The 22,374-nt window shown below is 33.4% G+C and overlaps 1 protein-coding gene across 1 annotated transcript in view; it reads right to left on the bottom strand.

Annotated features, from left to right (window-relative positions):
* Positions 1-22,374, bottom strand: part of MKLN1 (muskelin 1) — a gene marked incomplete at its 5' end in the record, with an annotated part of 178,683 nt that overhangs the window by 91,861 nt on the left and 64,448 nt on the right. The window contains 4 exons of the mRNA XM_079711119.1: positions 3,595-3,787; positions 6,448-6,557; positions 15,411-15,499; positions 16,776-16,918. Coding sequence (XP_079567245.1) covers positions 3,595-3,787; positions 6,448-6,557; positions 15,411-15,499; positions 16,776-16,918 — 535 coding nt within the window. The remainder of the gene's footprint in view (positions 1-3,594; positions 3,788-6,447; positions 6,558-15,410; positions 15,500-16,775; positions 16,919-22,374) is intronic.

The raw sequence follows: 22,374 nt of genomic DNA, 5'->3' as shown, positions 1-22,374 counted from the left end.
TTTTCAACTGTGCAAGCGGTAGGACGGGGGAGGGAGAGCTGGCGCCCCTAACCCCCACACTGTTTAAGGGTCAAGTATTTTAAACTGAATGAAAATGAAAACAACATAGCAAAATTTGTGAGATACAACTAAAGCAGTGCTTAAGGGAAATTCTTAACACCATATGCTTACATTAGAAAAGAAGAATCTCTAATGGCTTCAGCTTTCGTATTAAGAAACTAGGAAAAGAAGAGCAAATTAAAACCAAAGTATGTGGAAAAAAGGAAATAATAAAGATACAGAAATCAATGAAATAGAGAGAAAAGATAAAACAAAGAAACCAAGAGCTGTTCTCTTAAAATAAAACTGATAGATCTCTAGCCAGACTACCAAGAAATGAAAGACAAAAATTACCAATATCAAGAACATGAAATGACATAAAGGTCAATAATGGAATATAAACAACTTTATGCCAGTAAATTCATCAATTTAGATGAAATGGGCATATTCCTCAAAAGACACAAACTACCAATATTCCCTCAATAACAAACAGAATATAAATAGCCTGCTATCTACTAACAATACTAAATTTGTAGTTAAAAACCTTGCCACAAAGGTAACTCCAACAAGATTTGAGATCTCAAAAAAATTCTAAGGAGAGGGAAATAGGCCTACCATATAATTAACAACTATGGCATAAACCAAGGCATGGGAAGGAAGAGATACAGGGTGGGGTGGGGGTGGGCAGGAGTGTGGGGTGGAGTAGAGAAAAAAGAAAGGAGGAGGGGAAGAGGGAAGAAGGGAGGGAGGGAGAGAGATAAAGACCTCAAGTTTAAACTTTAGGACTACTTTAAACTTTATCTCCCCCTTGTCTCACAAAAGCAAACTTTTATTTCATTAACAAATAAGATAAACACTACAAAGGGAGGTTTTCTTTAAGTATTTTCTGTTCCTGGGTGATTACTTTTGGCTATCATCACTGGATTCTACCTTTTTTCCCTGGCATTGTCAAAGAGGAAGTAGCAATGATTGGTTCACGCATCACCTCTAATGAAATTAAACGTAAATGTAGGGATGTTTCTAGGCAAATAGGAAGCCTATTAGAGAAATAAATACAGCCCAACACTTTCTTAAAATATAGACCATACTTGAAGAAGAGCATACTAATATACCAAATACACTAAAAGTAGTTTTTGTTTCGTCCACTGTAAGAAATTTGAAAGATGCTTCTGATCCCCTAGACTTTCTTATTTACCAGGCAGGAACTTCTTACCCTTCTCTTTTATGTTTTTAACAGAGCAAAAGCCAAAAAACTTTGCAGTGTTTACTTCCTTATTTGTCCAACAAATCATCACCAGTGCAGTCAGCAGCAAATTGAACAACCCTGGAAGGAATGTTTATTAACTAAACACTGTTCCAAGCCAGTGAGGAGTATAAAAAGTATGACTTGGCTGTTAAGTCTCAAGAAGAGTTACTACCAATTTTCCTAAACTTGGTTTCTTCCTAGAGTCAGAAGGATAAGTTAAGTCTCTGCAGTAGCAGAGTTGTACATGATGTTAACAGCTTCTCGTAAATGAGTATATTGCTAAAGAGACAGTTTTAAAACCTGTTTTTACCTAACTAATTACACAAAGTTGCTGGTGGTTCTGTTCTTTACTTTACCTTAACAAAATATTAAATGCCTTAAAGATTTAAAACAAAACAAAAAAACCATAAAATTACTTGTGCCTTCTTCATCCTATAGTTAAAAAATACAGAATTCATTCTCAGAAATGGCATACACACCCACACACCCCCACACACACATATATACTTTCATTAGTGGCATTTTGATGGTTTGGTAAGAGATTATTATATATGTTCCATTTTGGTATACTCCAAAGTATATTCTATTTCAAACATAGTAATCATTTATTTGCAAGTATCATCATCAATTAAATAAACAGTAACAATATACAAGGCTGAGAGGCAGGTTTGTTATTATAACACAATGGAGCTGCAAGCAATTCATTTTGAGTTAACTTTAAATTTATAAACTCAAAGAAGGCAGTACTGGTTCTGTTTAGCTGTAAAATATTCAACCAATATCTGATAAATGAGTAACTACTAATAATAAATGATAGTGATAAGACTAAAATATATGAAAACAGAGCACTGAGAAAGTCTATTATTCTTTATTTCTTTCTATAAAAAGAATAGAATTTCTATACAACTTTGTATCATTCCACAAGTTTCATAATTCAGCATTAAGCTGTTTTCACTCACAATGCTTCTGACTCCAAATGTGTGGGTCTTCTCCTTACACCAACCATTTCTCCAATTCTCTGACTCCAACTTGGTATCCAACCGAGAATCAATTCAATTCTGACACTATCTACCTGGAGTCAGTGTCAGATCTCACAAGTTAAAGGGCTCAGTTCCACAAGACTATTCTCACTTCAGATGCCAATCGCAAATCCCAAGCCACTGGTACTTCTGACCTACCAGCTATAAATTGGGGGTTCCCACAACCCCCACTCAGGTTCGATAATGCTAGAGTAACCACAGATTTCAGGAAAGCACTTTACTTACTATCACTGGTTTATTATAAAGGATACAAGCCTGAAACAGCCAAATGGAAGAAAGATGTAGGGCAAGGTACAGGTGTGTGTGTGTGTGTGTGTGCATGCGCATGTGTGCACGTGCACGCATGTGTGTATAGCTTCCATGACCTCTTGGGGCAAGCTCTCTGAACCCCACTGTTTAGGGCTTTTTTAGAGGTTCTCAGCATACAAAAGACACTCATCACCCTGCAGATCCCAAGGGTTTTAGGAGCTGTGTGCCAGGAAAGAGAAAAGACCAAATATCTACTTTTTATTATACCACAGCACCTACTCTGTTCTTTGTTACTATGAAAGTGTAGATTTTTTAAAAAGGATGCCACTCTATACAGCAACAACAGAGTTCCTTATTTTATAAATAACAAAACATACCAGACCTTAAATATTCAATTGGTGTCATCCTCCAAAACAATTACTTTGGGAGATTATATTATGTTCCAATATTCACATTTCTTTCAGAGCCAGAATACAGGCTACCCAAGAAAATCAGCAATTATGTAGCATCCACATCACACAGACGATGTTTCCAATACAAATCTCCTCATTCATTATTAACTGTATACTAATAAAATTTTTTGACTTATCCAAGCACTCCTCACCCCCAAATTACACTACTAAAAAAATGACAATTTGCTATCAACAAAAATATGTAAAGGAATAGGTCACTGATACTGAAGGCAACATTAAAAGACTTTTTCTAAGTGGTTCAGTACTAATCAATGTTAGCACTTGTAAGTGCATGGTTTTCCAAGATGACAACTTAAATTTAGATATGTGAATTCAAGTATGTTACGTTCTTATTTTTCAAGTCTCATTATTACATTATGGACCTGTCTTACATAAAATAAGTCCTTAATTCAAGGAGCTAACATCTTTACAGAGTAAAGAGGTGGGGGGGGGAGAAAGAAAGAAACTAAGAACTGGCATAAACCTATATTCTTTTAAAACACCTGTTTCTTGTATATACTTAAAATCACCCTAATAACCAATCTAAGTTTACATGTTTATGACATACCATTTACAGCTTTTTCAATCAATTCTTCACAAGCATCAAAATCACCCTTCAGTACCAATTTATCGTGCAGATCTGTTAACATGGGATGTTCCAGGGCAATCTTGGTTTTCTTTTGCAGTGATTCAAAAGCCTCTGTATAGTTATGTTGTCTGAAGTGTTTTAGGCAAAGGCGAATAGCTTCCTGTTCACGGTACTACTGGAACACAAGAGAAGGTATGAAAAGAAGAGATTTGGTTAGTTATTACTGTAGGAAACAATAAGTGATAATTACTAACGTAAAGTGAGCATTTACTAAGCATTAACTAAGTATACTAAGCATAACTAAGCACTGTACTAACCCTATTCATTAGTATCATTATTATATCCACTATTAAATGGCAAAACTGAAGCTTAGTCAATTGTAATAACTCACCAAAGGTCACAAAGTATATAGCAGAAAGATATTAAGGAGATGAACGTATACAGAAATATCAGGCATATATTTCACGAAGATAAAAGATATTAAAAGATGAAACCAGGCCTAGTTCTAGAGCCTGAACTTTCAAGAAAAGAACCAGAAAAACTATTTATCAAAGCTTACTTAAGATGGTAAAAATGATAACTTCCAAGGCTTTTACTAATCAGATAACAATGTTGGTACTGAATGCACAGAAACCATTAAATAATATACATAAATGTTCATGCTCTTTGTTCTTAGTAATAAGTTATTACTTGAATGACAAATATTATCAAATGTTCATGTATTTCAAATTCACAAACAGGTTTTATGATTCAAAATCATCAGAAAGAGACTATTTAAAGTTTTATAATTTTTTTTCTAAACCTGGGCTACCTCATCGATTAAACAGCTATAAAGTAAAAATCTCAATTAATTACAATCCCAAAAGAAATATTCAATTTACTAAATCTCCCCCCTAAAAGGATGAATGCCAAAAAACAACCTCATATAAAGAATTTAAAAGAAAATTTAATTCAAGGATATGTTATGAGATTTCTACAATTTCTTAAATAAGAATTAATCAAATAAACTGATGACACAGAAGCAGTGCATAATAACCAAGCAAAATACAATTTACTTGTAAGCCTTACTCTTTAATAGGCAGGAAAATTTACAAGACTTGAAACACTAATCACTTTATAGTCTCTGATTTTTTTATTAATAAAAGGCAATCAAAACATTTTTCCTTAAACACTCTAGTTAACTAATATTTTCCCTCATCAAATAACAAAAGAATGATTCTATATCCAAACTAACTTCACATTAATAGTTTCTTATGCTTAGCCTCTAAATAAAGATTTATCCTAACTATCTGGAACCATATTAAACAATAATACCTTTTTATCATGTTGACTTTAGGAGTATGAATCACATCCACATTTTAAATTTTCTATCAGGCTGCATACAGATACATAGTAGGAGAGGATTTATGAAACGAAATTATAATGCTTTGAAAAAGGATTGAAATTCAAAGAGGGTGAAGACTTTAATTTCTAGAGGTTCACAATAAATAGAACTTGACAAATGAATGACTGAACAATTTTAAGTTTCCCAAATATAATCTGTCCACAGTGTTGGGGAAAAAAGGTGAAATTTGCAGCTTCCTACAATATCAAGAGATTTGTGAGTATATTAAAGAAAACACATGTACACATCATAGACTAAAGAGAAAAAAAATTTTAAGTATCAGAAAAGCTTACTCATTATTTTTTTAAGAAGAACCAATAGAATTTAGAAGATTATAAGTATATACTAAGCACTATTATAACACTGTAAAGGTGATTTTTAATGTTTAAAAATATCATCTCTACCTTGAAAGAATTTACAATATTACAGGTAATCCAAGAATATATAAAAAAACATATAGAAAATTTAAAAAGCCAGCATCTATTTTAAATTGAATATAACCGAATGCCAAAAATAAATCAAAACAGAAAGTTCCTCAATTAAGCTGACCAGAAAAGGGCTGAAATTCTATACAAAAAAAATCTTAGGAAGAACGTATATTGTTTCCCAATCGCCTATGAGTTGACAATTGAGCCCTATGTGCAAATAAAGATATCAGGAAATAGTGACTAGACTAAAGCTTTATCATTCTCCTAACAAGAAATAGTCCTCCCCCAACAAAAACATAGCCAAAAGAGTCAAATAGATATACATCAGAAACACAGGTGAAGCATTAAAGGTGTTCAAAAAAATCAAAGACCTATTTCTTAATAATTTAAATTCACATTTTCAGGCTGCATTTATTGTATAAAATGACCTATGAATAAAATTATTAAGTATCACCTTTATACTCCCTGTAAGATCATAATATTTATAGAAACTATCTCAAATTTTAGTTAAAAGGAAAAGTAAATATTCCTATTTTACTCAACACAAACACAATGGAGGAATATACAATAAAAGCAATCTGGAACCAAAACTACCCCACTAAAAACTATGTTTAAATGTTTCTATCAATATAGGTTAAAAACAAAATTCAGAGACAGATGGGTATAATAATGTAATAGCAGACTCTTGGTTCCAGACTGACTGAGTTGATATACTGCCCTGAGCACTTTACAACTGTGTGGCCTTAGGCAAAATACTTAACCTGTGTTCCACTTCATCACCTGTAAAATATGGATAATAACTGTACCTATCTCATAGAGTGGCAATGAGTAAATAAGTGATAAAGAAGCTTAGAACCTGGCAAAACGTAAATGCTTAATAAATGTTGATTAATCTTTATAACTATTATTACTATTCTCAATATTTTAAATTATTCTCAATTAAGACAAGAGAGTGACACAATTCTCTCTTTATTATAGGCACTTGAAGCATGAAATCAGGATTTTAAAATACAGTCCTACCTTACTATACCAGTTGAGACAGGGTTGTACTACATCGGGATCATCAATGCCACTAAGTTCAACATACCAGATGCTAAAGTTAAAGCTGGGTCCCCACGATAAGAGTGGAACTTTGAGGAGAAAAATAAGAAAGAAAAAGAAAAAAAATTAACATAGTTCAAATAAAACTTTAGCAAAGTAAAATCACTATTCAAACTTATTAGGATTCATTCAACAAATTTACTGAATACTTTCTATATCCCCAGCACTGGACTATTAGGCGCTGGGGCCACAGTAGCAAAAAGAAACATATGATCCATGCCATCATGAGGTTGCTTTAATGATAAAAACACTGAAGATAAATTCAAAGCGGTCATTTATCTGTCCCAAAAAACAGGACCAGGGTTAGATGATTTAGCAGGTAAATTTTAACAAACCCACAGGAAACAAATAATTACTATATAATTTAAACTGTATCACAGCACAGAAAGAGACTGAAAGTTCAATTACTTATCAAAGTGGCATAACCTGGAAAACAAAACCAGAAGAGAAAGGATTTAAGGACAATCTCAGCTATGAGTATATATTCAAAATTTTAAATAATAATAAATTTTTTAAAAGGCTGCAAAAAAATTCTACCAGATTTTCACTGTGACTAAATAGAGTTCATTACAGGAATGGAAGGTGGTTCAACAGGAGCAACATTAATGTAATTCACTTTGTTAACAAAGTAAAAGAGAAACACATTTGATTACTTCAACAGATGCTAAAAGCAAACTAATAAAATTTACTTAAAAAAACCCTCAATATATAAGGAATAGAAGGCAAAAGAAAACTTTGTTACCTAGATTTTTTTTTAAGTATCAAAAACCTCAAAAAACCCCAAAAAACCAAAAACAAAACTAATGGAGAAACATTAAGTATTCGCACTCAAGTCAGGAACAAGACAAAGAGGCCCAATATCTGTACTACTCAACGCTATGTGGGAGATCCTAGCTAATGCAATCAGGAAAAAAATTTGCAAATTAAGAAAAAATATTATCACTTGAAGATGGTACAGCTTATCTACCTAAAAGATTCAAGAGATTTAACTGAAAAACTTTTAAAGTTTGTATGCAAGGTAAACATGAAAATCAACTTTCCCTGTATCTAGAAAACCCAACTAGAAAATGTAATGAAAAAAGTCTCCTTTGTAATAGCAAAAAAAGCTTAAAATATCTTAGAATAAAGTTTAAAATATGCAAGAAAATAAAATTTTAAAACATAAAAATTTTACTTAATATGTTTCTAGATGGGAAAACTCAGTTGTAAACATATTAATTCCCCTCAAATTAATTATAAATTTAATGTAGTCTCATAATCCTAATGGTATATATCCAACTTTTTTCTTGACATGTAACCAGACAAGCTGATCTGAAAAAAATCAGTAAGACAAAATACCTAAAATAATACAAATAATAAGAAAATAAACATACTAAAAGATACAGTAATTATAAGTTTGATATTAGCAAAGGAAAACGAAGTAAAATCACTGGAGCAGAAGAGTGTATCCAAAAATCTCTCAAGGATCCAGAGGAATTTAACATAGGATGAAGATAACATTTCATATCAGTAATGACAGGACAGAGTAGAGGTTTTTAACCTGTGATCCATGGGCTCCTGGGGATCCCCACAACCCTTTTAGGAGGTCCCATGTGGTCAAAACTATTTTTCATAATAAGACTAGGGCTTTATAGCCTTTTTTTTTTTTTTAAACTGTACTGACATTTGCACTCATGGTGCAAAGGCAATGCTGAATAAAACTGCTGGCATCTTGGTAGTGCCACAAAAAGTAGCATGAATGTGTCCCAGTATTTCTTAATACAGTATGAATTGAACTGTATTCCTTATCATCACACACATGCAGTTAAAAAACAAAAAGACAATTCATTTAAGAATGTCTCTGATGATGTGTGAGAATAAATTTTAATAAATTCCTATCATTAAGTACATATCACTTTAATATTCTGTGTGATACAATGGAAAGTACACATAAAGGACTTTTGCTGCATACCAAAGCACGAAGGCTGTCTCAAGAAAAAGAACCTGTGTAAGCTGAGTTGTGAGCTGAAATAGCCACTGAAATAGCCCTTAAAAGAAAAACTGACAATCTATGATTATTTAGATTTGGGTATTTGACAGATGTTTACCTGTCATTTCAAGGATAACAAATGACAGTTTTGTTGCCAAGGATAAAATTCAAACTTTTTAGGAAAAATGAGAATTTTGGAAAATTAGTATTCACCATTGTGAACTTAGCTACTACCCAGTACTTTTCTGATGAGACTGGTGGTGATAATAACGTTGTGACTTTTAAAAATATATTATATAATGAAATGTTCCAACATTTGAAAGATGTGCATAACTTAGGGAATCATATTTTCTAAATGACCAATGAATGATTTTACAAAACCATGCATGGATGAAAGACTGATTCAAATTACAAGACAGGCCAATGGATTTTAATATAACATTGACATGGTTCAGGCTGAGTAATGCAACTACCTTTAAGAAACTAACACTTGCCAATTTTTGATTAAGTATCAAAACAGAATATCCACAATATCTGATATCAGGTCTACTTATTTCCAAGTCCACCGCTCTTTTCTAGCATATCAGACTCAGTGAAGAGATAAGATGTACTAAGTCATATGCTTTTCTATTCTGTCCTCTAAAGAAAACAGTGTGAGTCAAGACAGAAGCAACAGGAACCAGTCATTAGGATATATGCAGGACTCCTGGGATGTTTAATATGGCCTTCAGTTTATATGTGCAAACAACACAAATTTCAAAAAAGTTTATACCAACGAATACTGAATTATCATCACTGTTTTGGTGTTCATTTCTTCATGTAGCAGTACCATTTAAAAAGTGTACTACTATATCACTGCAATAACCATTAAGTAATATAAAAGTCAGAATAAAACAGGATTTGAAACCCAAGGCCCCAAGAACACAGTCTATTAACTGTGACCAGAGACATATAACATTAGTTAGTGAGCTGAAATCCATTCTCAAGTTCCAGGTCCAAGTTCAATAAAATTAGGAGGAAAAAAAATCTTCCTACTATATCAGTAAAACGTTCGTTTATTAAATCCTTTGAAGCAATTGTGGGAGGGAGGTTAAGTAGGCACTCATCTCACAAGATCATATATTAGATGAATGAAGAGTATAGTTAATTTTTAACAGACTGAAGGCATATATACAGAATGAGCAGAATGATATACACCCATTTCAAATTTTACCAATGATTTTTGATGGCATTAACAACGCTAATACTGCATATTAGACATACTCCATATTATATATCAGGAACCTAAATGTGAAATGGAGCTCCAAGCACACCTTCTTCACTCCCTAATGAAAGATGCCTTTGCTCTCACCTCAAAAAAAAAAGATTAGAAACTCCTAATACACATCCCAAGGCTAAGAGTCTGTATCCTAAGAATTCAACCATCAGTTTTTCCAATGGGATACTCAGACAAGGACATGATCAGGATCAGTGCCTCTCGCACATTTTCCATAAAATGGCATGCATAGAAAATGATATTTAGTACACAAGCATACTAGGCTGCAGGATTTGACGACTGTACGATTGGCGGGGGTCAACATCTCAACACAATTAAACATATATGTGGTACATTCAATATGCTTTGGTATTATCACTTGGGAAGCTACTGTCTAGACAGCTGAACAGCTTAGAAGATGCTAGTACTTTTAAGATCGGCTTCTGGAAGATCTTAAAAATTTAAGATTAACCACTCTGAAAGAGTGCATCTATTCTACTTACAGATTAATAAGTACACAAAGCACTTAGCACAGTAACTGGCACATGGTAAGTGCTCAATAAATGTTAGCTATTATTGTTAGCTCTTATTACTATATTAATTTTCTTCCTTTTAAAATTTTTTATTGGAGTATAACTGCTTTACAATGTTGTGTTAGTTTCTGCTGTACAATGAATACACTGTATGTATACCTATATCCCCTCCCTCTTGGACCTCCCTCCCTGCCCCCCATCCCACCCATCTAGGTCATCACAGAGCACTGAGATGAGCTTCCTGTGCTTTATATTTATAGCATGTTCCCACTAGCTATACTTTTTAAATGTTACCTTTCCACATGCTCTCATGAAGGCCACCATCAGGGCACCTTCCCACCGCCTCACCCCTACCCCCGCCCCCAGAAGACACGGTACTCATCCAGCCAAAGCTAAAGCTTCTCTGAAGCTCCCACACCCATCCAGGCTGCAAAAATCCAAAAAATTCATAGAAATCCAGTCATCCCTCTACCAAAAACCAGGACTCCTCCAGAATCCTTCCAAGAATCAGTACCTCCTTCTGCCTTCAAATCACTTTATTTCCTGATATAACTGTTATCTTGGCTAAGAATCAAGATATAAACCTTTCTAGTCATCTATAACCAATACTCTCATCCCATTCAACTTTATGTTTTCAGTCATCTGATCTAATCTCCAACTGAGGTTTTCCCTTCCAAACCTTTAACTTGCTCTCTTGAATCTGGCCTCCCAATCAACAACTCTCCTTCTTTACTAAATTTTCTTTTTACTTACAAACCTTAGCCAAAACCAAGCTTCTTCCTAAGGCCAACTCTCAACTTCCACACTAAGCCCTATCAAAGATTTCACTCCAGCATGAGCTCTTTGGCTTTTTTGTGTGGTGAACCCCCTTTGGCTATTCAGTGAACCCTGTGACCCAATCCCTCTCAGATTTAAATGTAAAATGAAAAATACATAAGATTACAGAGTAGGCAAACTGTATTGAAATATAGTTATAAAAATAATGAAGATACAAAATTATGATATAGAAATATATATGCTTTTTTATTAACAAATTAGATAAGATGATCTAGTGGCAGGTCTAATAATTATCATAATTTCAGAGTTATGATATTTGCCACAGTGTAATGTGATGGGAAATATTTATAACTTCTATCTGTGACAAGTCACAGGTATTGCTAATACTATGAGTTACTGCCTATATTCATAATTGAAGGAAATGCTAAGTACATTTGTTAGAGGTTAGACACCACTAAGATGTAACTTTTCCTCCATTAAGTTCACACAGCCATTGATTAATCCCTATAAACTGCTGTACAATAAACTCAAAAAGTATATATACGATGTCTCTAATGAGGCAAGCAGTTTGCTTGTTGCTTCTGAAATCTGAGGAGTCTGAAGACAGTTGCTATCCCCTAGGATTTTACAATCTACCTGAGGAAATAAAACTTACATATATCACACAGTAAAAGAACTCAACATTCGTAAAAAGACAGACTTAAGTTTGTATACCATCTCTACATTCTACTACCTGTAAGGTCTTGGCCTAATCATTTAATTTACCTCTAAACTTCAGTTTCCTCATCTGTAAAGTGAGTGTAATAATACCTATTTCACAGAGTGTTAGGCAGATGCTTCATAAACAATATCTATTATACTATTTTAAAGCAATACAAGCACATATCCAAAAGCATATACCAAATACTATGTCTTTGATCCATCACTTACTAGCTATGTACCCTGGGACACATCATTTGACTTCCACTCTCATTTTCCTTAACCAAAAAAGGAAAGATTTTTATCTTCCAGTATAGTGCTCAAATGAGATACCACATGTGAAAGCACTTACAAACGCAAAAACAATAAAAACATATAAGAAGTTCTAAATAATGACTGCTGAAATGACATGATGGTTCAAATTATATTTGTGCATGTACTTTTTCTATAGTACTTAAAATACTACATGTAAGAAGGCATGTAATCAAGAGCTCTATGCATATAAATATATAAAAAAGAGACATTCAAAATGAAAATATTTCCTTCATAAATATGATCTTAAATTAAAATTCATAAGACTACCACTCATCCACAAACTACAAAAGAACTCAAGAAAATGTCCAATATAGCTACCTATCCTATCATTAGACAGAGAAAGTATTATCATACTCATTTTATACAAAAGGTAACTTAAGAAAGGAAAGTAAAATTTACTTAAAGGTCAGTTCAGCTATGCTGGCACTGTGGATTATCCACAACAGATCTTAAAAACCTAACCCCTGCCATGCAGTAAAAATGAAGGCTCACTTTCCTTGTTAATTTGTAAACAAACTTAATTAAATTGGGTCTAAGCCAAATTTAATGAATAAGCTATACTCTTTATAAATGCAAAGTATCATATTTAGATGTCAGTGCATGATTTGCAGATTATCCGCTATTGAGTTAAGCCTTGCTTCTGTTCCCCTCCATTACTATGAGTAACTGAAGGCTGACTATATTTAGAAATTGTGTTGTTTGAGAATAAACTTTTTTCTTTTTTTTTTTTTTTGCGGTACACGGGCCTCTCACTGTTGTGGCCTCTCCCGTTGCGGAGCACAGGCTCTGGACGAGCAGGCTCAGTGGCCATGGCTCACGGGCCCAGCTGCTCCGCGGCATGTGGGATCTTCCCGGACCGGGACACGAACCCATGTCCCCTGCATCGGCAGGTGGACTCTCAATCACTGCGCCACCAGGGAAGCCCAAGAATAAACTTTTTTTTTTAAATAAAGCAAGATCTTTCAAACATATCATTATAGAACATAAATGTGAAGTATTCAAACACATTTTTTCTTTTAAGAAAAATTCCAACAATTTATCCCAGCCAGGTAAACAAGTATCTGTGTGAATCACCACCAAAAGAAAGCTACACATCACTTTAGTGTTTTATCGAAATTATTTTTAAAGAAAATATCAAACTAAAAAAACTAGTTTAAAAACATCAAACTAAAAAAAGCCTAACACAGGCTTTAAGTTTCACATTTTCCTTATATTATTTAAAAAAAACAAAACTTATCAAGAGAATGTGGGGAGAAGGTTGAAAAGCAAAAACACTGCAGACCACTATTAACATTTTTTAACAGAAAAGTGAGAAATATGAAGTTATCTAAATATTAATACCCTAAATATCAAATGAGTTAATAAGTGTCTTCAATTATTTGGAAAGCTCTAGTTAATATTTTGCCTGAATACCATAAAACTAACCCACCAGGGTCAAGTAAAAAACATCATCATGCCCTACAACTAGAAGGCTGATAGAAAGGGCCGGAAAGAGGTCCAACTTCTTGTTTTCAGGCATCTGAATGTCTAACTGATCCATAAGAGACCTCTGTTCTCTTATAAATTTTTTAAGGGAAGAAACTATTCAAAATCCTTAAACAGACTTTTATTCATAGTTCTAATGAATAATATTAGAGGATTAAGAACTTCAGAAGCAGTAGTAGTAGATATTTTCCTTCAAAGAAAACTAATGACTATAGGAAATGTACCCCAAAAGTTCAAATAAAAGAACTTAAAAAAAAAAAAGAACATTTCATTTTGCATGACTAAGCAATTAGAGGTTGAATAAGTACTTTAAAATTATGAAATCTAAATTTACTACATGAAAATATAAGATATTTTCACTGATTCTACATTTGGAATGTAAAATCATAGAATTATTCAAGCTATGCAAGAATCTATAAGAAATGGGTGGTCTGCATACTGAGGAAAAAATTACTCATTAGCATGAAAGAAGAAACAATCAAGAATTTATTTTAAAAATCTGCTTGTTCCAGGGCTTCCCTGGTGGCTTAGTGGTTGAGAGTCCGCCTGCTGATGCAGGGGACACGGGTTCGTGCCCTGGTCCGGGAAGATCCCACATGCCACGGAGCGGCTGGGCCCATGAGCCATGGCCGCTGAGTCTGCCCGTCCGGAGCCTGTGCTCCGCAACGGGAGAGGCCACAACAGTGAGAGGCCTGCGTACCGCAGAAAAAAAAAAAAAAAAAAAAATCTGCTTGTTCCTAAATTCTCATAGGTAAACAGGATACAGGTTTTTTATTTACAATTAATTATAACAAAAACTATATTTATAAAAGAAAGTAACACACCAAACAGCCCAATGATTCTAGAAATAGTTTCCCCTCTATAAATAGTCTTTATTAAGATCTCAGATATTCTTTTCGTCTAATGGATCTTTTTGACTCAATGAAATGAACAGGCCAACTCTTGATAGACTGGGAAACAATGACTATGGAGCTGGTCCTTCCAAAAGAGGAATTTTCTCCCAAATCAAAACATGGGATTCTGGCTTTTTATTATCATTCTTAAAGGGATATGACTCACCTTAATCTCAATTTTAACATAATATTTTCAAAGGTATGAAATATAGATGGAAACTAAAAGAGTCAAGTCCTCAACCTTCCTACCTTCTAACTAATCCATCTTATAGATAAACAAAATAATCCTAAAAACACTAGTTTTGAGGAGGCATTACACATACTTTCTTAACCTAAAACACTTGCTAATAAATAAACACAATAAATGCTTAGGTACCATTTTTCAAACATTACTTTGAAACTTATTAATGGGTTATGAAATTAGTTTTATGAGTTTGACCAACATTATCACACACACAAAAAATGAAATATGAAAGAAAAGAATAGAAAATAACCATAATATATGGCCTTAAGGAATACGTCAATATTTGGTTTTAGAATGATATAACTTCAGAACTGATAAACCTTCCATAAAACAATCAAGGCAATCAAATCCATATATCTCATAAAATGAGAAAGTATTTAGAAAAGGTTCTAAGAAACTTTCAAATGAGAAAGTAGAAAAGGTTCCATTTGAAATAACTGTCACTTAGTTACAGATTTATAAAGTAGGGGGTCAGCCAAACAGTAAACATTTTGGGCTTTGTGGGCTAGGTGGTCTCTTGCAACTACTCAACTTTGCCATGTAGTGCAAAAGCAGACAAAGACACTATGTGAACAAGTGGCATGGCACTGTTGCCATAAAATTTTATTTAAAAAAAAAAACAGGGAACCTGCAGGATTTGGCCCACAGGCTGTAGTTTGATGACTGATGGTATAAAGAATTTATTTCTACTCCAGAATGCTGGAAACCTTACCTATTTTAATGAATCGACAAGGAAACATCTGTTCATCAATTTTATGCTTCAAGGTAAATGTTTCTTTGTTATAATCATTCTTTAAGCCACTGTGAAAAAAAATAAGGTTATCAAATCTGATTTCATAATTTAGTAAATGCACTAAAACACAGATTAATATCATACTCCGATTTTAAGGTCAACGAATGCTCAGAATATATGACAGGGACGATGTAACGAAGTAGTTGAACATGAGAATACAGGACAAAACTTGTACATTCACATCAACTGCACTATACTGTATTCTCTTAATTAAATGAGGGCTAATGAAAAAATGTTGTGTTAAAGAATGTGACTACAATACATGAAGATGTGTGACAAGACCTAGTGTCCCTAACGTATAAATGAATACAATATAAAATATTCAAGCAGTAAGAAGAAAATTTAAACAATTCATACTCATATCTTACAACTTAAACAGAGCCAAATATTAGAATCTGTCAAAGAATTAAGTTATTAAATTCTGACTAAGATGCCAATGTTCCTTTTATAGCTGAATAAATTTTCAAAGACAACCTTACTCTGTTGGTTTAATAGCATCTGCTTTTCCTACATAAAAATAAACCCATATCACTTCTCTACTTAAACAACTTCGGCTGACTCAAGTATTTATGGGAAAGTCACTTACCGTCAGGTTGCCTTATATTCTGATATACTTTCATGACTTAAATGTAGTCTAGACGTAATACATACTTATATAAAATATCGTGCTAAAGGGACACACCATGTCACAATTATATTCTAAAACTGCATGGCTTTATTTGTCCACTCCATCTTCTATCCCATTTTTCATCACCTAGAGGGCAAATTAACATTCATTCCTGGTGATCTATGTTGTCAAAACTCAAATTTACTGAGCTCCTTCCAAGAGGTAGGCACTGCAGTAGGTGCAGCCCCATACTTTTACTCTGTTTAGTTTCCAATTTATACTAAACTCCCAGAATATTACTTCCAGATTAGGGCACTCAATCTTAATGTTCTGGACAGATTCTATATTTTTACATCAAGGATTACAGCAAAGATTTTTATTATAGCTGAGAGGTATATGTGAAGTCATTAACAATTCAAAAATAAGATTGAAAAATAAGAAGTAGAAAAATACCCCCAAATTTTATTCTTTCTGCTTTGGTAACAATATTAATTAGTATCTGGTGGGGAAAAGTTAACTAAAGCACAATATTAAAATAAGGCACTAGAAATAAAATAGTAGAAATACTCTTCTCTCCTTTGCAAGAAAAAACAAACCATGCAGATTTAGCTACAAAGAGACTAAACTAAGACTGCAGATTGTTTAGAAACTCTTTCCTCCCCATAATCATAACCCACCTGGACAATAGCTCTGTCATGTTTTCTTCATTCATTCCACCAAAGACTTTAAATTTCTTCAAATTGCAGACATGAGTTTTCTCATATTTTCCAAATGTGATATTCTGGACTATAGCAGGCCTTTCAAGCTTCAGAATCAAGTACTACAAAAAGGAACAACCAAATTATATCCTCCTCCATTTAAAACAAATCGCTAGACAACATGAATAGTTAAAATTTTGGCCAGTTAACTCAAGAACGTATAATGTTCATCCTGTCCATCCTACACTGGCAGATTTTTTATTTTTATTTTTTATGCTAAAGGATAGTATGCAACAGTCAAGCTACCATAACATCACCACTATCTCCCAGGAAACTACATCATTCTCAACAATGTAGATGAAGGAGGGAAAAAAGGACTGGTGAGATAACTTCTAATCAAGGAATGACATTCAGTAAGATATAACAGACTATGAATAATGAAATAAAACAAAATCAGAATGCAAAAGTAACAATTACATATTCTCACTGACTACACTTCAATAACAAATTCAATGTTCAAAATGAGTGGTAAAATTTTAAATCTAGAAAAAAACAGATTTACTATTCACCCCTGCCAATTTTATAAATTAAAAAACTCAGACCTACCATAGATATATCTAATATAGCTCAAGTTTTGCTATTATACACAGGATAAAATGGCGTCAGTTCATTAGGGAACACATTTTACATTATGCAGGCTGTCTTCAATTATAAAAATTAAGAAGGAAACTACTACTTGTCAAAAATGGGGAAAAAGCTATTTAGAAAACAACTCATGTTATGTTGGAGTGGCTTCATGCTTCATAATAATGGGTAATACTCATGATAAAGGAGAATAGAATGAAGTTGGTGGTCCCACTTTGTACCATACACAAAAATTAACTCAAAATGTATCAAAAGTGATCCAAAATCGAACCAATACAATCAAACATAAGACATAAAAGTAAGAGGTAAAACTATAAAACTCTTAAGATGAAAATAGGGGTATATCTTCATGACTCTGGATTTGGCAATGGATTCTTAGATATGACTCCAAAGTACAAGCAACAAAATATAAAATAAACTGGACTTCATCAAAATTAAAGTTTTGTGCATCAAAGGACACTATCAAGAAAGTGAAAAGGCAACCTACAGAGTGGGAGAAAATACTTGCAGAAACGTATCTGATAAGGGTTTAGTACCTAGAATATACAAGGAATTTGTACAACAAGAAAAAGACAACCTAATTTAAAAATGGGTAAAGGACCTCAATAGCCCTTTCTCTAAAGAAGATAAACAAATGGCCATCAGGCACATGAAAAGATGTTCAACATCATTAGTCATCAGGAAAATGCAAATCAAAACCACAATGAAATATAACTTCACACACACTAGGATGGCTATAACCAAAAAAACCAAAATAACAAGTGTTGGCAAGAATGTGAGGAAACCAGAACTCTTATACATGGTGCAGACAATGTGGAACACAGTTTGGTGGTTCCTCAAAAAGTTAAACATAGAATTACTACATGACCCAAAAGTTCTACTCCTCGTTAGTTATATAATAAAAATAAATGAAAAAGGTATTCAAACAAACACTTGTACATGAATGTTTCCAGCAGAACTATTCACAATGGCCAAAAGATATATACAACCCAAATGTCCATCAACTGATGGATGGACAAACAAAAAGAGAGTATGTCTGCACAATGAAATATTATTTAGCCATGAAAAGGAATGTAGTACTGATACATGCTACAACATAGATAAACCTCAAAAACATGTTAAGTGAAAGAGGTCAAATGCAAAAGTCCATATATTGTTATGACTCTATTCACATAAAATATTTAGGTAAATTCATAGACGCAGAAAGCAGGTAAATTCATAGAGGCAGAAAGCAGATTACTGGTTGCCAGGAGCTGGGTTAAGGGTGAAAGGAGAAACTGCTTAATTGGTACCAGGTTTTCTTATGCGGTAGTGAAATAACTAGATAGAACTGATGGCTGTACAACATTGTGAATGTACTAAATGACACTTAATTGTACACTTTAAAATGGTTAATTTTATGCTATGTGAATTTTACCTCAATAAAATAAAAGAATGAAGCTGGTGGTAACATAAAAGATGATGATATAATTAATATATAGTGAGTACTAACTCCCTTGTCTGACAAATTACTCAGATTTTTATGTGTATTATCTCATTTTAATAGGAGTAGGAGGAACAAGAGTAGTATTTTAATAACAATAATCATCCTCTTCATCCTCATTTTAAAAATTCTGGCTTAGAAAGGCTAAATAACTTACTACAGTTACACAGCTAAAAAACGGCAGAGCTTAGATTAAAAATCAGTCAATCTGCAAAGGAGGCAAGAATATATAATGGAGAAAAAAGACAGTCTCTTCAATAAGTGGTGCTGGGAAAACTGGACAGCTATATGTAAAAGAACAAAATTAGAACATTCTCTAACACCATATACAAAAATAAACTCAAAATGGATTAAAGACCTAAATTTAAGACCGGATACTGTAAAACTTCTGAAAGAAAACATATGCAGCACACTCTTTGACATAAATCACAGCAGTATCTTTTTTGGATCAATCTCCTACAGTAATGGAAATAAAAACAAAAATAAGCAAATGGGACCTAATGAACCTTAAAAGCTTTGCACAGCAAAGGAAACCATAAACAAAACAAAAAGACAATCTACAGAAAGGGAAAAAATATTTACAAACAATGAGACCAACAAGGGGTTAATTTCCAAAATATACAAACAGCTCATACAGCTCAACATTAAAAAACCAAACAACCCAATCAAAAACTGGGCAGAAGACCTAAATAGACATTTCTCCAAAGAAGACATACAGATGGCCAACAGGTACATGAAAAAATGCTCAACATTGCTAATTACTAGAGAAATGCAAATCAAAACTGCAATGAGGTATCACCTCACACTAGTCAGAATGGCCAACATCAAAAAGTCTACAAATAATAAATGCTAGAGAGGGTATGGAGAAAAAGGAATGTTGGTGGAAATGTAAATTGGTACAGCCACTACGGAGAACAGTATGGCATTTCATTACAAAAAACAAAAATAGAGTTACCATATGATCTAGAAATCCCACTCCTGGGCATACATCCGGAGAAAGCTATAATTTGAAAAGATACATGCACCTCAGTGTTCACAGCAGCACTATTTACAATAGACAAGACATGGAAGCAACCTAAACGTCCATCGATAGATGAATGGATAAAGAATGTGGTGTGTGTGTGTGTGTGTGTGTGTGTGTGTATGTAATGAAATATTACACATCCATAATAAAGAATGAGATAATGCCATTTGCAGCAACATGGACAGACCTAGAGATTATCATAAAGCGAAGTAAGCCAGACAAAGACAACATGTTATCCCTTATATGTGGAATCTTAAAAAAAAATGATACAAATGAACTTATTTACAAAACAGAAATAGACCCACAGACATAGAAAACAAACTTATGGTTACCAAAGGGGAAAGGACGGGGAGGGATAAATTAGGAGTTTGGGATTAACATATACACACTACCATATATAAAATATATAAACAACAAGGACCTACTGTATAGCACAGAGAACTACACTCAATATTTTGTAATAATCTGTTAAGGGAAAAGAATCTGAAAAAGAATATATATATATATATAACTGAATCACTGTGCTCTACATCTGAAACTAACACAACACTGTAAATCAACTATAGTTCAATTAATAAAAATTTTTTTTAATCTGATTTTGTCTGATACTGTTGGTTGGCTGACCCAACCTCCATTCTCAATCCAGTTTTTCCTAGCCACCTTCCAGCCAAAAATAGACACACGGTAAAATTCTGGTCAATGAGATATAAGCAGAAGTTTGTTGTGGGATAAGTTTTGCTTTTTGAAACAAATGCTACCTCTTTACTATCTGAACAGTTACATCTGTAACATCCACTGTGCAACAATGAAGAAAAAGATTAAGAGAATCTCACAGATAGCCATCTCTGAGCCACTCAACTTTCACCAGTAACTGCCTAACTCTAGTTTCCTTGTTTGTGGCAGGGACAGAGATGGGGTGATGGCGGGAAAGAAACTCTATTTGTTTAACCCACTGTTATAGGACCTCCTATTATTTGGTGCTAAAAGCATTCCTACTGATTAACTAACCCCACAGTCAAAACTTTATTTAATGACTACACAATAACAACTGTTTAGGTTTATATGAGGTTTACATTCTAAGCAGCTATTAAGATTTCTTTATTATAGAAATTGTCATAGGAAAATTGAGATTGCTATTCTTAAGTTATTAATCCTTTTTATCCATATCAAATTAATAGGTGTGGTAATATGATTTCTGGTAACTGAGTTTCTTAAGAATACAGCTGTATGTTAGAGAACAGACTACACAGCTAGGCAAGGGACTATTTACATCTCTTTGTCTTTCTCATGAACTCCCACTTCCTCCCATCCCTTCCTCCTTCTTTCTCTCTTTGGTCATTCTTTAAAGTCTCAGTTTACAAGTCAGTTTTCTCTGATAACTGGTTAGTTAGATACAATGTTGTAACTAGTAAAAATGGATCTTTATACAATCTGTTATATACCGTCCATCATCCCACATACAACACCTCTGAATACAACAGAAAGCATTTGTCTATATAAAATTTTATTTATAACCAAATAGGATTTTGTTATTAAAAATTACATAAGTAAAATGTAAATTCTCTAACTGAAGTAAAGCACAATGATCTGACAAATACATTCTAGGTAAAATTTTTAATGTTTAATCACATTATTGATAAATTTTATAACTTCATTTTTAAAACTCTTGGGCATCGATGCTGAGTACTGTTACTATTAAACAGTGTTATCCCATAGTTAAAGAGGTTTCCATTACTTTTAATTTGGAGAAATAACTGCTGTAGATTTAGTAATAGAAACTGTAAAAAAAAAAAAGTCATTAAGAATGAACATTTTAGAAAAACTATTTTAGATCCTTTATTATCAACCTTTAAATTCTGTATATGTGAATATTAATAAATTAATTTTAAAATAAAACATAATGACTCACAATCTCTTTATCAGAGGGTAGGCTCATAGAGGATCAAAGAACTATCTATCACATGGTTCTTAATTTAGCCACAGAGTTAAGAAAACAATGAAAAAATTTAATGTTCAAAACTGTTCACAGGGCTTCGCTGGTGGCGCAGTGGTTGAGAGTCTGCCTGCCAATGCAGAGGATACGGGTTCGTGCCCCGGTCTGGGAAGATCCCACATGCCGCAGAGCAGCTAGGCCCGTGAGCCATGACCACTGAGCCTGCGCGTCTGGAGCCTGTGCTCCACAATGGGAGAGGTCACAACAGTGAGAGGCCCGCGTACCGCAAAAAAAAAAAAACAAAAACCCAAAAAACTGTTCACAATTTCAGCCCAAAGAGATTTTTTTCAGCATGAAAAACAATTTAAAAATCATTTTTAACCATATGGATGTTAACAATTTATAAGAAATAAAGATGATATAAAGGAGAAATGGATGATCTATCAGCATCCATTAGATTAGATGGATCTATCAGCAAAAGTATATCCCAGGA

This window comes from Hyperoodon ampullatus (genome assembly GCF_949752795.1).
Source record: "Hyperoodon ampullatus genome assembly, chromosome: 9".
NCBI classification, from domain to species: Eukaryota; Metazoa; Chordata; class Mammalia; order Artiodactyla; family Ziphiidae; genus Hyperoodon; species Hyperoodon ampullatus.
This window is presented reverse-complemented; position numbering and strand designations above follow the sequence as displayed.